General features: G+C 38.3%; 4 protein-coding genes across 4 annotated transcripts; 2 read left to right on the forward strand and 2 right to left on the reverse strand.

Moving 5' to 3' along the window:
• Positions 1 to 6,362: 6,362 nt before the first annotated feature.
• On the forward strand, positions 6,363 to 6,518 carry HO173_002786 (uncharacterized protein; the record flags this gene model as incomplete). The annotated part of the gene is made up of 1 exon (XM_037304717.1): positions 6,363 to 6,518. One exon carries the CDS (start codon positions 6,363 to 6,365, stop codon positions 6,516 to 6,518), a length of 156 nt encoding a protein of 51 aa, XP_037168210.1.
• Positions 6,519 to 6,636: 118 nt separating this feature from the next.
• Positions 6,637 to 7,197, reverse strand: HO173_002787 (uncharacterized protein; the record flags this gene model as incomplete). The annotated part of the gene is made up of 1 exon (XM_037304718.1): positions 6,637 to 7,197. The coding sequence occupies one exon, from the start codon at positions 7,195 to 7,197 to the stop codon at positions 6,637 to 6,639; it is 561 nt and encodes a 186-aa protein (XP_037168211.1).
• A 2,736-nt stretch (positions 7,198 to 9,933) lies between these two features.
• On the reverse strand, positions 9,934 to 12,116 carry HO173_002788 (uncharacterized protein; the record flags this gene model as incomplete). Its single annotated transcript, XM_037304719.1, has 7 exons — positions 9,934 to 10,077; positions 10,139 to 11,124; positions 11,177 to 11,676; positions 11,726 to 11,854; positions 11,911 to 11,923; positions 12,009 to 12,024; positions 12,090 to 12,116. 7 exons carry the CDS (start codon positions 12,114 to 12,116, stop codon positions 9,934 to 9,936), a joined length of 1,815 nt encoding a protein of 604 aa, XP_037168212.1.
• Positions 12,117 to 12,592: 476 nt separating this feature from the next.
• On the forward strand, positions 12,593 to 15,781 carry HO173_002789 (uncharacterized protein; the record flags this gene model as incomplete). Its single annotated transcript, XM_037304720.1, has 5 exons — positions 12,593 to 12,636; positions 12,726 to 13,025; positions 14,120 to 14,160; positions 14,229 to 14,392; positions 14,480 to 15,781. 5 exons carry the CDS (start codon positions 12,593 to 12,595, stop codon positions 15,779 to 15,781), a joined length of 1,851 nt encoding a protein of 616 aa, XP_037168213.1.
• Between the last annotated feature and the right edge of the window lie 129 nt (positions 15,782 to 15,910).

The raw sequence follows: 15,910 nt of genomic DNA on the forward strand, positions 1-15,910 counted from the left end.
AAAAAAATTTAAAAAAAAAAAAAAAAAAAAAATTAAAAAAAATAAATAAAAAAAAAAAAAAAAAAAAATAAAAATAAAAATTAATTATATTTAATAAAAAAAAAAAAAAAAAAATAAAAAAAATAAAAAAAATTTAAAAATAAAATATTATTAAGACTCTATAAGAATAAAAATGTTATAATCTTATATTTACTCTTATATTTATTAAATTTTAATTTTATTAAAAGTTCTTTTCGATTCTTAAGATTTAATTAAAGAGATATTTTAAGCTAACGAAGAGTATATTATTTAGATAATACTTAAAGCTAGCTATATAAACTTATAATATAAGAATTTATATTAAAATCTATTGTATATATTGATATATTAATAGAACATTATAAAAGAGAAAGAAGAGAAGTTATATAAGAAAGATAAAGGTTATTATTTAAGTAGTGAGAAAGTTTAAAGATAGAGTTTTAAGTCTTATCTTAGCGTAATATAAAGAAAAAACCCTTATATTTAATATTTTTATATTAAAATATAATCGTTTCTCGAGATTTTTTTTTTTATTTTAGTTATATTTAACTCGTAATTTTATACTATTTAGATAATTTAAACTAGATAATTATTAATTAATTTTAAATATATTAAATATTCGAGATTTATATAGCGACGATAGGCCGACGCTAATTATTAATTATCGAATCTTATTTTTTAAATTTCGATATATAGCTATTTAGATCTTCTTCTCTTTTCTTCTTTTTTTTATTACTATTTTTATTAATAATTTTATTTTCTAATAAAGTATAGTAATAAGAGTATTTAAAGTAGTATATAATTAATAATTAGCGAACTTATAATAAGAGATAGTAGTATAAAGCCGTAGTATCTTTATAAAGTTCTTTATCTTATTCTTTAATCGTATAACTATTTCTCTTAAAATCTCTATCTCTTTTTAATTAGAAGGCAATATTTAATATATTTACTTTAGTATATATAACTCTACTTTAATCTTTTCTAGAGCGTTTATAAAGACGCTTTTTTTACTTAAATTTCTCTAAATTTATTAGATAAAATAGCCCTTCGTAGTTTATCTATATTACTCTCTATTCGAATTAAATTACTTAATAATTAAGACGCTTTAAAAGAGCGATTAATTAGCTATATCTAAATAAGATAATAACTTAATTAAATTAGATAGGTAAGACTAAATAGACTAAGTCTAAATATATATATACTACTATAAGAGAAAGATATTAAGATTATTAAAGTATAAGCTAATAGAATAAATAAGTCTTAATATTATTACTATTAAAATTACGTATTATATTACTATTAATATATTATATTACTATTATTAAAAGTCTTATATTAATAAAAATAAGATATCTAATTTATTAAGTAATATATTAATTAATATAGAGTAAAGTAGAAGTAAGAGTAGAGTAGTTAATAATTATATAAACTTTCTTCTTAATTAACTTAACTTCTTTATTAATAGCCTTTATCTATTTAGTCTAATTTTATTAAGTTCTTAATCGCTTTTATATTTTTATAAACGAATTTATAATAATAATATTAGATTTTCTTCTTTATAGTCTTATTTTATTTAGTAATTTAATCGCTAGTAAGTAGATAATATAAATCTTTAAAATCATCTAATTATTAATAATAATATTTTTTTAATAATCGAGCTTATTATATAGTTATAGCTTTATAATCTTATAGTCTTTAAATCTAAGCTTTCTATTTAATTTCTTTCCTTTTTTTATATATAGAATTTATTTAGTAATAGTGCTATTAAATCTAGACGTCTTCTTCTTCTTCTTCTTTTCTTCTTCTTATTAAATTTAAATAATTTAGAATTATCTAATATAGTAGTCGAAGTTATCTAAAGAGATTATTCTATTAATAATTCTACTCTTTTTTTACTTCTTTGAAAAAGACTCTTTTATAATAAAGGTTTCTAATTTAAAGAAGTTTTTTTAAGAATTATAAATATATATAATTCTTATAATAACCCCTTTCTCTTTTCTTAACTAGTTATTATCTCGCTAGATTATTAATATTCTTTTACTTAGTAATATCGCTATATTAACTATTTATAGTCTTAATATTTTCTAAGAATAAGAGTGTAATAATAGCGCTCTTAAGGATTACTCTATAGTCTTTCTTTTTTATCTTCTATTTAATCTCTTAAATAGCGATTAAATTAAACTTATAAAAATCGAATCGTTTAAAGATAGTAGAATAAATCTATATCTTCTTTTCTTTTTATAGAATACTTGTATTAATAAAATAGGTTAATAGTTTTATAGAAGGATTAATAGGCTGAGATTAAACGATAAAGAGAGGTTATAATTTTATTAGACTTATCGATAAGAAGAGAGTTTTTTTATCGACTTAGGTTTTAAAGTAGATTTCTTTAATTTATATCCCCCTTTAATAGCGTTAATAACGATTATAGTAACCTTCTTATTAAATCTATTAAGGGCGCTTATTTGTATATTAATAGTTATATTTAGGATAGCGAGATATAAGAAGATTAATGAGAGCGATAATATGATGGATATCTACAGTACGATTTTAAGTAAGGTGCTGCCGGAATATTAATTTTCTAGTTTTTTAATGATAAGACATATAGGGGTAATAAAGATGTGGAATACAATGTGGCCTGCTGACAGATATGTGTGCGCCGTGCCAAGCCACTATTGCCTTGGCAAGGAATCCGTAACGATATGCCTCAATCTAGAGACTACTCAGCTCAGACCATAGGAAGGGGAGCATCAACAAACATGGCGAACAAAGCAGATTGGTCCTCGACCCTCTCCCCTCGTTGTATAAAACCCCTTTCCTTTCCCTCTCCCCCACTCTCCATCCGCCATCAATCCGGCACATCTTTCAGTAAGACTCTTCAACCAAATTAGAAATCCATATACCCCTATATTCTTAATCATTAGGAAACTAGAAAATTAGCATTCCGCTAGCATCCCCCACCCAAAATCGTACTATAGATATATCTATTATATTATTATTTCTATAATCATCTATATCGTCAAGTTAAAGCTAAAATTATCGTATATATAGAATATTTAATATTTCTTTTTTTAAGCCTTTTACTAATGTATAGAAGGTTTTAAAATATCGTTTTTCTACTATTTAATATCTATAAGAATCGTATTTAATAGTATATCCTTAATGGGCTTATTATCGCCTTTTATTATTTTTATTAAGAGTGTTAAAAAGAGTATTATATATTATATTATCGATAACTTTCTCGCATTTAATATTTATACTACGTCTTATATAACTAAAGAGAATAACTATTCGCGATTTTTTCGGCTATAAGAATTAAATTAAGAGTCTTTATCAGAGTAAGTTATAGATATATTAAAATGAGATATAGTATAATCTATTTAATTAATTTAATTTACTTATTAGTCAGTTTATAATCTTAAAGATTTTATACTTTATAAAGATTAGTAGAAAAAGTCTTCGTCGCGAGATCTTAGAATACTTATAGATTTATTATAATACGTATTTTTTAAAGATTAATAAGTTTATATATAATATATTTATCTTTTTAAATAAAAGCGTTATTAATAAGTATATAATATAAAGAAAGCGAGATTATATAGTCTTTGAAATTCGATTAGCGATATAAATTTCTATTAAATATTTTAAGTAATATAGTATTCTATCGATATACTACTTAGATAATATTTTTTATTATTATATTTATTAAGATAATATTAATAATACTTAATTTAAGTAATTTCTTAAGAACGAAGTTTTTTCTTATTATAATTTATTCTTTAATTTAAAGTTAATTCTTATTATAGATAATTACTCTATATATTATATCGTTAATATTAGAAGACTCTATAGAAGTAAGACGTTATAATCTTATATTTACTCTTATATTCGCCGGATTTTAACTCTATTAAGAAGTTCTTTTTAATTCTTAAGATCTAGCTAAAGAGGTATTTTAAGTTAATAAAGAATATATTATTTAGATAATACTTAGAGCTAACTATATAAACTTATAATATAAAAATTTATATTAAAGCTTACTTCGTATATATTAATATATTAATAAGCAATTATAAAGAGAAAAAGAGAAGTTATATAAGAAAGATAAAGGCTATTATTCGAATAGTAAGAAAGTTTAAAGATAGAGTTTTAAGTCTTATCTTAGCGTAATATAAAGAAAAACCTTTTATATCTAATATTTTTATATCAAAATATAATCGTTTTTTAAGATTTTTTTTATATTTTAGCTTATATTTAACTCGTATTTTATATTATTTAGATTATTTAAATAGATAATTATTAATTAATTTTAAATATATTAAATATTCGAGATTTACGTAATAATAATAGGCCCGACGCTAATTATTAATTATCGAATCTTATTTTTTAAACTTCGATATATAGCTATTTAGGCTTCTTCTCTCTCTTCTTTTCTTCTTATCGCTATTCTTATTAATAATCTTTTTTCTAATAAAATAGTAGTAGTAAGAGCGTTTAAAATAATATATAATTAATAATTAGCGAATCTAGTAATAGAGATAGTAGTATAAAATCGTAGTATCTTTATAAAGTTCTTTTATTTTATTTTTTAATCGTATAGTTATTTCTTTTAAAATCTCTATCTCTTTCTAATTAGAAGATAATATTTAATATATTTACTTTAATATATATAACTCTAATTTAATCTTTTCTAAAGCGTCTATAAAGATCGCTTTCTTACTTAAATTTCTCTAGATTTATTAGATAAAATAAGCCCTTCGTAATTCATCTATATTACTCTTTATTTGAATTAAATTACTCGATAATTAAGGCGCTTTAAAAAGCGATTAATTAGCTATATTTAAATAAGATAATAATTTAATTAAATTAGATAGATAAGGCTAAATAGATTAAATCTAAATATGTATATATTACTATAAGAGAAAATATTAAGATTATTAAAGTATTAGCTAATAGAGCGAATAGTCTTAAACTTATTACTATTAATATATATTATATTATTATTAATATATATTATACTATTATTACTAAAAGTCTTATATTAATAAAAGTAAGATATTTAATTTATTAAGTAATATATTAATTAATACTAGAGTAATAGTAGAAATAGAAATAAAAGAGTTAATAATTATATAAACTTTCTTCTTAATTAACTTAATCTCTTTATTAATAATCTTTATCTTTATAATCTAATTTTATTAAGACTTTATTCGCTTCTATATTCGTATAGACGAGTTTTTAATATTAATATTATATTTCTACTTCGCTATAGCCTTATTCTATTTAATAATTTAATCGCTATCGAGTAGATAATAAGTATTATTAAAATTATCTAATTATTAGTAATAATATATTCTTTTTAATAGTTAAACTTTAAATATAGCTATAGCTTTATAATCTTATAATTTTCAAATCTAAGCTTTCTTTCTAATTTCTTTATCTTTTTATATATAGTATTTATTTAATAATAGCGTTATTAAACTTAGACGTCTTAATCTTCTTCTTCTATTTCTTTTTTATTAGTTTAAATAATTTAGAATTATTTGATATAGTAGGGGAGTTTTTTTAAAAAAGGTTTTTTTTTAAAATTTTTTCTATTTTTTTTTTTTCTTTTAGAAAGATTTTTTTTATAAAAGATTTTAATTTAGGGGGGGTTTTTTTTAAATTTTATAAATATAAAATTTTTTAAAAAAAACTTTTTTTTTTTTTTTTTAATTAATATTTTTTTAAAAAAAAAATAAAATTTTTTTTTTTAAAAAAAAAATAAAAAAAAAAAAAAAAAAAAAAAATTTTTTAAAAAAAAAAAGAAAAAAAAAAAAAAAAAAAAAAAAAAATATATAATTTTTTTTTTTTTTTTTTTATTTTAAATAATAAATAAAAAAAAAAAAAAAAAAAAAAAAAAAAAAAAATTTAAAAAAAAAAAAAAAAAAAAAAATTTTTTTTTTTTTTTTAAAAAAAATTAAAAAAAAAAAAAAAATTTTTTTTTATAAAAAAAAAAAAAAAAAAAAAAAAAAAAAAAAAAAAAAAAAAAATAAAATATATTATTAAAAAAAAAAAAAAAAAAAAAAAAATAAAAAAATTAATTTTTTAGGGAAAATTTTTTGGTTTTATTTTCCTTTAAAGAGGTTGAGGAAAAAAAAAAAAAGGAAACCTAAAAAAAATTAAAAAAGGTTATATTATTTAAAAAAAAAAAAAAAAATAAAAAAAAGGAGAAAGGGGGGGAGGGGGGGAAGGGAAAATAAGAAAAAAAAGGAAAAAAAAAAATTAGGGGGGGGGGGGGGGGGGGGGAAAAGGAAAATTTTTAAATTAAAAAAAAAAAAAAAAAAAAAAAAAAAAAAAACCCAGACATGCAATTCTCCATCTTCGCCATCCTCGCCACCCTCGCCACCTTCGCTGCCGCCTCTCCCATCGCCGAGTCCAGCCCCGCTGGTGTCGCTCTCCGCCGTGCCATCAACAAGGCCTACTTCAGCGAGATCGAGCTGGCCGAAACCGGTGAGTCATGATCCTTTCGCGCTATTGGCTTTCTCGATGTTAGTATGATCTGCTGATGCATATGGTACAAAAGACGTGGAGAAGTGCTGCTGCTGCGTGCCCCCAAACGAGATCACCAACGTGGACTTCCTACACAGGTTGATTGCTGCCAGCGAGTAAGACGGGGCTGTACAGTGCCGAGAGGTGGGGAAGGAGGAACGAAGGCGCGGCGGAGAGGGAGAAGAGTAGCGTGGTCAGGTGGGGAGATAGTATGGTGGAATAATGTACTGAAGTGGACCAAGAGTCTTTGAAGATGTTTGCCACTTGCACTCGCCCATACCGTGCTGCTTGTAGACGACATTGGTACAATTGTGCTACACTCTTAGCCAAAGACAGGAGATCCGTAGCTTGCACTCTTATCTGATCGCTGTATAGGACGCCTAGGGTGTGTACGATATCGAGCGTCGACGTGTGGTTCCGGTCCCCACGCCTTCTCCTTCCCGTGAGGAGCTGAGCCATGACTGCGTCACAAGACTTATCGGATGGGGAGTCGGACTCGGCGATAGCGCCATCGAAAGCCTGATCGTAGTGCCAGGTCTCCAGAGGAGGGGAGGGGAGAAGATGCTTGAAGCGGCAAAAGGATCGTCTGAAGCAGGCCGAGCGCTCCGACCACCCGTTCGTTTTCTGCCAGACGCCCAATGGTCGAGTCATACGGAGTAGACGTCTTGGTATTGAGAATATCGCGCCCGCCTTTGGCACCGATGGCACCCCGCCTCAACCAAAAGCAAAGATGATCATATATGAGCGTTGACGAGACTCCTGGTACTTTTACTATCTAATACTTAAACAATTTCCAATATTCGCGTTTCTGCAGCTTGTATCAGTTTTCCGAATATCTCGACATTTGCCAAAGTTGTGACATCAAAATTTCAACAAGAATTGAGTATCGCAATGCATAAACAAACCTCATTAAACATTCGAACGAAGCTGTTATGCGAATTTTGTACTATCTTTCTTTTGGATTAAGGGATTGAGGCGGGATGCCATAATGTAGATACTCAACGAGTTGCAGGCCTTGAATAAAATTGCCGCTGGTGCCGCTGAGAAGGCGTCAGTCTCTAGCAGCTAGTCCATATGTAGTATAGCCTCCTTGCTTGCTGGTAGGATAGACCCTGCCGAATCCTTCCATAAGAAGAGATCCATCGATCGTACATAAAAATCTAGCGACCACAGTGCGAGCCGCAGCAAAAGTCGTTGTATACACTACTATACAGGATGGCTTAGTAGTGGGTGTTGTAATTGATCGGGTATAACACCGCGTAATTCTCCTACGCGACTTTTTCTCGCCATATATAATACACAAGTGAGAACACGTCTCTGCCATCTCAGTCAACCACTTCCTTCTCGCAAAATCTCATTAGAGCTTACCAGTCACTACGATTCTGGCTTTTCGGCTTCGAGCATGTTCTCGCTCGCTCTGTCTCTCCGCGTATGCCCTGTGCTCTTTTGTCTAGGCCAGCCAAGTGCGCTGACGCCCCGTGCGCAAAGTGTTAATGCCGTGGATCTCATGAGCCTGTCTTCTCCAGCAAACGACGCATCTCCAGTGTCATCACCTGGTATTGTTCTGCCCGCTAAACCCGCAGACTTATCACTGGATCTAATCAGCGCCCCAAACTCTGCCGTAGATGGAAAAGCAACGCAGCTTACAGCGCTTCACATAAATTGTAACAGTCGTCGCCCCAGTCCAAACGCCAACAGCTGTGAGCAGGCTTACAATGTTCTGCTCACATGGCTCAGGAGCCTTCCCAGGCTGATCCCGGAGAAGGCCCGAAAAGTGATACGTTCGAACGTCAGACAATGATTTGAAACTCTTGTAGGCCGAGGTTTTTGGGACGTTTCAGGCGCAATGGCATTCATCAGCTGTGAGTGACACAATGTACACCAAGCGTTCAGTGTTATTCAATCTCTCCTCAACTTTCCTAATATTGAACAGCTGATGGTCTTTGCATTTTTACCCTCTATCTCGAAGACATTGAGCCTGACGAGACGTCGGTTACTGAGCTTGCGTCAGCGGCGTCGACGCTGTTACGAACTTGTGTGGGGAGGACACCGAGCCTTGAGGGAGCAGTCACAGAGCTTGGTCAGTGATGTGTTCTCAATTTTTCATTACCGCGTGGTTGAGTCTCGCAGACTGGCGTTGTTTTTACTTTCGCCTAGGTCTTGACCACCAGATCACTTTGGATGTGGAAGTCAATTCTGCTTACACACGGGCTGGTCTCCAATGCATGGATCCTCCACCTACCGGTCCGCCTGTCTCATCATGTCAAAGTCTTGAAGTTCTCTGCCCGCAAGCAGTCGGGATCAAAGCTTTGGAGAGCGAGACGCCGACGTAGATGTTACTCTTCCACGGAGTATATATGGTGGTCAGTCTTCCATTTTTCAGGTTGAGTATCATCCTGACAGCTTGCAACATTAGACGACGGCCGATGTGTGCTCAGCTTGTTCAATACTGGCGCTTCTGACTCGTGGGCAACATGGGAGCTGTACGTGGCCGCTACGACTCTGGAAGCGATCTGTGTAAGGCAAGGGGAAGTGGGGAAAGAGCACTCGTCTGGGTTGGTGGTTCTATCCCCAAAATTCCGAGAGTCGTTGCTTTGACTCATTTTGTTTGCGCCTAGGTCAAGAACACAATCTTTATATCACACTGAGCGATGCAGCTCAGCCGAATCTTGGCTCAAGTAAACTCCTCCAGCCTCGATGTCAGCTGAATTATCCCTCGGATTCTCGACGAAAGATTCGCGAGTTAATAAATGTAAATCAAGGCTACAGAGAGAGTCATGCAAGTGACTTACCAACAAAAACATGTTGCAGTAGCGCTCGTCTCTTTGCACTTTCCAGTCCATGTGCATCATCGAAATGCCGTGCTTGCTTTTGATCTGGCTAAAGACAAATTGCGCAATCCAGCTTCTCTTTCATATCATCTTCTTCAATTGAAAAAGAGCGCAACAGGCACCAAACGGGGGTGCCATCTTCTCAATGCCAAGAATTGTAAAGCTTCTTCTTGCACGAGCTAAATCTTCGTATCCTAGAAGTAAGGCAGGCTGTCAAAGTAGCAGTCTGAGGAGCTGGAACCCTCTTACTTTCCCGTCAACATTGGTCCTCAGCCCGGAACACAATGTCGTTTATGATCAGAACTGCTCCAGGAAGAACATAAAACAGCATACAGGCCTCTTTGTTGATGCTGTGCTTGTTGAGATTTTGAGAATTATACCGTTTCGGAGGCCAACCGTTCTTAGCACCTTGCCAGAAGTACATATTTCCAAGACCAGGCGACCTGCACACCCCGCAATTTGGCCGTTTGCAACAAGGACGGTATGTTTGAATTCGGGACAAGTGCAACGGGTATTACCATGCTAAGTCGCGTCCTCCCTACACTAAATCTAGTATCTATGTGACGCCACTCGAATTTCTCAAATGGGCACTCGAGCCTCGGAATAAGCTCTGCCATATAAACGCCTCGCTGAGCAGCAACTCGATATCTTTCTCGGTCCAGTCTCGGGTCGGCAAAGCTTGCAAGAACATCATGGTCTCCTATCATGCCTGTCAGCTTCGATTCTGAACAGACCATGCTCTGGAGAGCAACTCAACGAACCTGGAAATCCATCTTCACAAGCTGCTCAGACCATTTCACCAAAAAAGCCGCACATACATATAGATGGAAATCCGAAAATCCTTGCTCTTCAGCCATATAGGTGTCCCACATTCGGATAGTGTTTCTCACAGACACCTCGCGCATTAGTAGACAGTTCATCCATCGAAAGCTAAACTGCATGAATTCCACGCCCTCGCTCTCAAGGTGCTTCGCTAGGCCTGCATCAATGCGTGTGGTCAAGTCGCGAAGTGCGTTGACCTGCCGCACGATCCCTGGCTGAGCGTATATGTAGTTATCTTGTATACCGTCGAGCAATTTGGTAAGGCACCAGAAAGAATCCGCCTCCACGGCGTCTAAGACCGGCTTCGGAAGCTGCCCGGGATCCATGCCGCTTTCAACATTATTGTCAGTAATGTAGCTGCCAAGAAAGACCTGCCAGAAGGGTGTGACGAGGTCATTGATCCCTTGCACGTAGCCGCTGGCTGGATGGCGGATTGCCCAGACGTAGAGGATGCGTTCGAGAGAGCGCTGGGTTGCTTCGTAGCTGTAGAGTTGTAGATGAGGGCTTGTTCGGGGTACGTCTATTGAGATTTGATGCCACAACGCTTCGTCGAGACCGCGAATCCGCGCTTGACTAGTCGTAGAAGTCCGCCCATTGGATGCATTGGGCGCGCTACCACCTCGTTCGAAAGCCTGCCGCACGCCGTCCAGGTAGGCCTTTCGCTTGCGCTCAAGGGTTGCAACACGCCGTTCACTGCTTGTTGGAAGGTAACCGAGAAGAAGCTGCCATGACATGGCGCGCACCTCTTCGGGTATGCCAGACCAAGACGAGTCTCGAAGATCGGAGAGTGGGATGGAGCTTGCTTGAAGGATCCGCTTGAACTTGTTGATACGAGATATTCGGGTAGAGTGGGCTTCCGCTTCTTTGGGAGTTGCATTTTGAGGAAGCGGAGGGTGATTGATCAGGTGGAGAGAGTTTGCAGGATCTGTGGACAAGAATTCAGTACTTCCCTAAATTCACGATCAAGGAAGACGAACCGCGTAGGATGTCTTTGTATTGGGGCCTCAATATCTTTCCTTCGTTTTGCTTTGCTGTAGGATAGATAGGAGCCCCTCGTTCTTCAGCAATGTCCGAGCTGTTTGCTCTTGCTCGTCCAGGTAGCCGCTCAGGTGTCAGCATCGAGTTCATGCCATTGCTACCCTTGCCAGAGCCTCCGCCAGGATCATTGGTCTTCTTATTGGGTATCCTTTTCTTTGCTTCTCTCCGCATACTCGATATACTTGGCAATCCAAATTCATCCTCGTCTGCATTGTCATTGTAGAAGTAGCGTTCAACATCATCTTCATCTTCGTCATAGTCCTCATGACCCGCGCTCCAGTCACTGTTGGTCTGTGACAGGAGTTGAGGATAAGTGGGTCGTTTTGGGGGCGAAGAAAGAGCAGAGTTGGATCTTGGAGGCGGAGTCGACGTATTACGAGTGTTGCCCCTGGACAGAGACGGAGGTGTGTGGGGTCTCGAATTCGAAGGCGTTAGGGATCTCCACAAGTGTCAGTACAAGGCTGGAATGTTTGTAAAATGCAGCTCACAAGGAATCAAACTTTAGAATATCCGTATGCGAATATGATGCACCAACGACCATATTGGGATCCGCAGCCTTTGAGGATACATTCCTAGGATTGCTTGGTCTGTTACGCCAAAAGGGAGAGGTGCTTTTGCTGAAGATGGTCAGCTGGCGCCTGTGCTGATGTTGTAACGCCCATGGAGTACATACTCGCTAGAATCTACTGGCCGGTATATGACTTAGCACACACTGCCGCGGTACATACGAGAGGACTCAAAATCTCCGAGACGTAAAAGTAGAGTACGAACCGACCTGAACCATTTCCTGCAACATTGCATGCTTCGTCAGGCAAGGTCTCACAATGGAGCACCCTTGGGGTGGACACATACCTGGTTAGGGGGCTTTCTGGAACCCATACTGTATGTTATAAGTCCAGCAATCACTGATAAGGAGTGTATCAAGCCCAAACCCGCTGCGGCACGCAGGACAGCTCTGTCCTGCGAATGGCTCTCTAAGTGAAGATGACACAAGGGGTCTAAAAGCGGCTAGCGGCTGTGGGACTAGCCGCGGGCCAAAGTCATTACCAACTTGTCTTCCAGCTCCGACCTCACTTCTTTCCCCCATCAACTCTCAAAACCCGTATCTCTCATACGTGTCATACTTCTCTTTCTTCCTCATGCATCGTGCCTTCAACGCATAACTTATTCTCTCTCTCACTTTCAGGTTTGAGTGACCCTTTGTCCTTTATTCTCATCACTGCTCGTCATTGCCGGAACCACAGTAAGACTGCTGGTTGTTTTGGGGACTACAAGCTCCGCATCTGAGACGGGCTGCCTCAGGGGCTTCCTGCTATCACCAAACAAAAAAATCTACACTTCCACTAACTTTTAACATGACCGAGCCTGAGGAGCTCGACGAGGATCTCTTCGCAGATCTGTGAGTCAAACCATCACAATGTTGCGCTAACACTTGGGCCCACCCGATAAATGTGCCATTATGTCAGAATACTGACATCTTTTTCATAGCTACGACGCAGATGATGCAGCAGCAAAGCCCGAAGCCTTGGTACAAGACATCCAGCCTGAACCCATACAAGCTTCAGCTCCAAGCGATACTGGTGCATTCACGAGCGACGCGAATCCAGAGCCGAAAGATGAAGAATCAGGAAGCGCACCTATAAAGGATGAGCCAATGTATGGAAACGGCCACAATGGCGATACCGGGCCATCATGGAACGCCGGGCAGGCAAACGGAGGAAACGCACACCAGTACAATGATGCAGCGATGGAGCAGGAGCCAGCACCGATTGGTATCAAAGAGGATGGGTAAGTTCCAGGATCATATTCTACTTTCAGCTTTTTTTACTGCTTTTCAACTTGCGTTTAGGCAGTATGCCTTTGCCTTTGACTTTGTGTCCGTGCTTCCCGCGGTTGCAAATGTTATGAGTCTTGAATACAAATCATCGTGAGACTGCCAGCCATAAGATGCCGTATCCCCCCGTGGACAGACCCCCCAGGGAATAAAGTCGAGCAAGGAGAATAAGCGAGGAAGACGTCATCGGTCAAGGCCGTGGCTAGACCTCCAAGACCAAAGCTCCTACATGATCGAACGAGGGCTTTTGCCTCCACGGTCTGTTGAGTCTTTTGTTGATGGTTGGAAAATGATGGAAGGCTAGGGGTCGGGGCAGTATCTGAAGCATTGCTTGGACGGTCTGCAGCATGAGTAGTATGGTTCAGAAACTGATGGCCTGCGTCTTGGAGAATATGTGGCTCTACCTAACCGCCAAGAGGAGTTCTTTATGAATTGGGCAGATAGAGCGGGACAAGTGGATCAGTATGCCCACTGCGCGACACCCGGACTACCTCGTGACCTCATAATAGTACCACTACTGCTGCTACATAGCTTATTGTCGATACTATCTTCATAGAGCAGGCTAGGATGCAGACCCCATGTCTTGCCATGCCTAGCTTCAGCGAAGTATAGTGGCCGCGTACCGGTACCTAGCATACGACTCTATAGCAAAAGACGAATCATCCACGTGTACATTGATCCGTCCGTGTACTCAGTGGTGCACGGCATGCTGCCTGTCATCATTCCCACCTCTATGTCAAAAACCGAAAGTGTGCTTGATGACAAAGGGTTCACCATCTCCTGGCACGCATACGCATACTCACATCAAATAACACACTCCAACTCTGAAGAAGGTCTCCCAGAACGTCTCAACCCACTCCTGGGGGCTGTTACGACAAATAATCATCGGCACCGGCTGGACTACATTCTGGAAACCTGGACACCGGCTTAGGCTCACTTGAATTTCTTATCTATCATGCCGGTTCTGCCTTTCGATTTCTTGTATTTACTGTTTGCATGTTTACTTTTTCGTTGATGTTCGCTGCTAATTTTTGCGTCTGTCATGTAGAAAAATGTTCATTGGTGGATTGAATTGGGAAACTACCGACCGTACGTACATTCAGCCCTAACAATCCTATGTCTTTGGAACCCCTTCTCATTGACCACCACTGCCTTAGAATCTTTGAAGGAATACTTCTCAACCTTCGGCGAAGTGCAAGAATGCACCGTTATGCGCGATGGCGCCAGTGGCCGGTCACGTGGATTTGGCTTCCTCACCTTCAAGGACCCCAAGACCGTCAATGTAGTGATGGTAAAGGAACACTACTTGGATGGCAAGATTGTAAGACCCGATATATCTATTTCCACCAAAACCCCCATAAGGCTCCTTTCCCCCCATTCCAGAACCAAAAGCTCACTGTCTTCCAAGATCGACCCCAAGCGGGCTATTCCTCGTGATGAACAAGAACGCACCAGCAAGATCTTTGTTGGAGGCGTCAGCCAGGACGCAAATGAACACGTCTTCAAGGATTACTTCGCCCAGTTCGGACGGGTCGTTGATGCCACTCTCATGATGGACAAGGACACTGGCCGTCCTCGAGGTTTCGGCTTCGTCACTTTCGACAGCGAAGCCGCCGTCGACGCCACTCTAGCAGGCGATCTCCAAATCCTCGGCAAGCCCATCGAAGTCAAGAAAGCGCAACCTCGAGGCAACATGCGCGAAGAAGAAGAACCCCCAGGCCGACGTGGTGGACGCGGTGGTGGCCGTGGAGGCAAAGACTTCCGAGACAATGACCGTGGCTTCGACAACAATTCTAACCAAAATCAAGGCACCCAGAATCAGCAAGGTGGACAGAGTATGATGGGCGGCATGACGCCCCAAATGATGGCGCAGTACTGGCAAAAGATGCAACAGTACTTCACCACCATGCAGCAACAAATGGCTTCCGCCGCCGTCATGCAAAACGGAGGCATGGGAGGTATGGGCGCCATGAATCCAGCTATGATGCAGCAAATGCAACAAATGCAGCAAATGAAAGCCCTGCAACAGATGCAACAAGCTCAGATGGGCCGACAACAAGGCTCCCAATCCCCACTCCCGCAAAGTCCAGGCGCGCAAGGCGGCATGCAAGGCATGAACCCAGCCATGCTGCAACAAATGCAACAAATGCAGCAGATGCAAATGCAACAAGCCCAACTTCAAGCCCAGCAAGGCGGGGAGGAGGAGGAGGAGGAGGAGGAGGAGGCAACTTCAACGGAGGCGGTGGTCCTATGGGCGCTAGTCCTGGCCCTGGCTTTGGCCCCGGAGGAGGAGGACCTAGACGTGGCACACCAGGCTACAACGCGCAAGACCAACTCGCCTTCGAGCAGCAGAAGTACGAACAGCAGCAAGCGCGCCGCGCCGCACAGGAAGCGCAGCAGATGCAATCATACCAGCAAGGTGGCCCTACGTCTTGGGAGGGTATGTACGATGATGTCCCGCAGCCGGGTGGAAGAGGTGGTGGGGGTGGAGGTAGGGGTGGGAACAGAGGCAGTGCAGGACCGCCGGCCGGAGCCCCGAGTGCGCCTGCGAATGCACCGACGGGCCCAAAGAATGCGGGCAAGCCCGGGGCGAACTATAGGGGTGGCCATGGAGGGAGGGGGGGACACAGGGGGTTCCATCCTTACAATAGGAATGGCTGAACGGGTGGCTTTATGGGCGGGAGTGCTGATTGGCAGACCTCCTTCGTAATCGTTGACCAACCCCGGAGATCTCTACATTCCAACTTACATCCGAGGCTTTCCCTTCAAGCTGCATCCCTTCGACTTCACTTCTTGCCGCAGGAGATTTACGTGCGATCCCAATTGGCGTTGGAGGGGG

Source organism: Letharia columbiana (assembly GCF_014066305.1).
Source record: "Letharia columbiana isolate WasteWater2 chromosome Unknown Sc0000006_s0, whole genome shotgun sequence".
NCBI lineage: Eukaryota > Fungi > Ascomycota > Lecanoromycetes > Lecanorales > Parmeliaceae > Letharia > Letharia columbiana.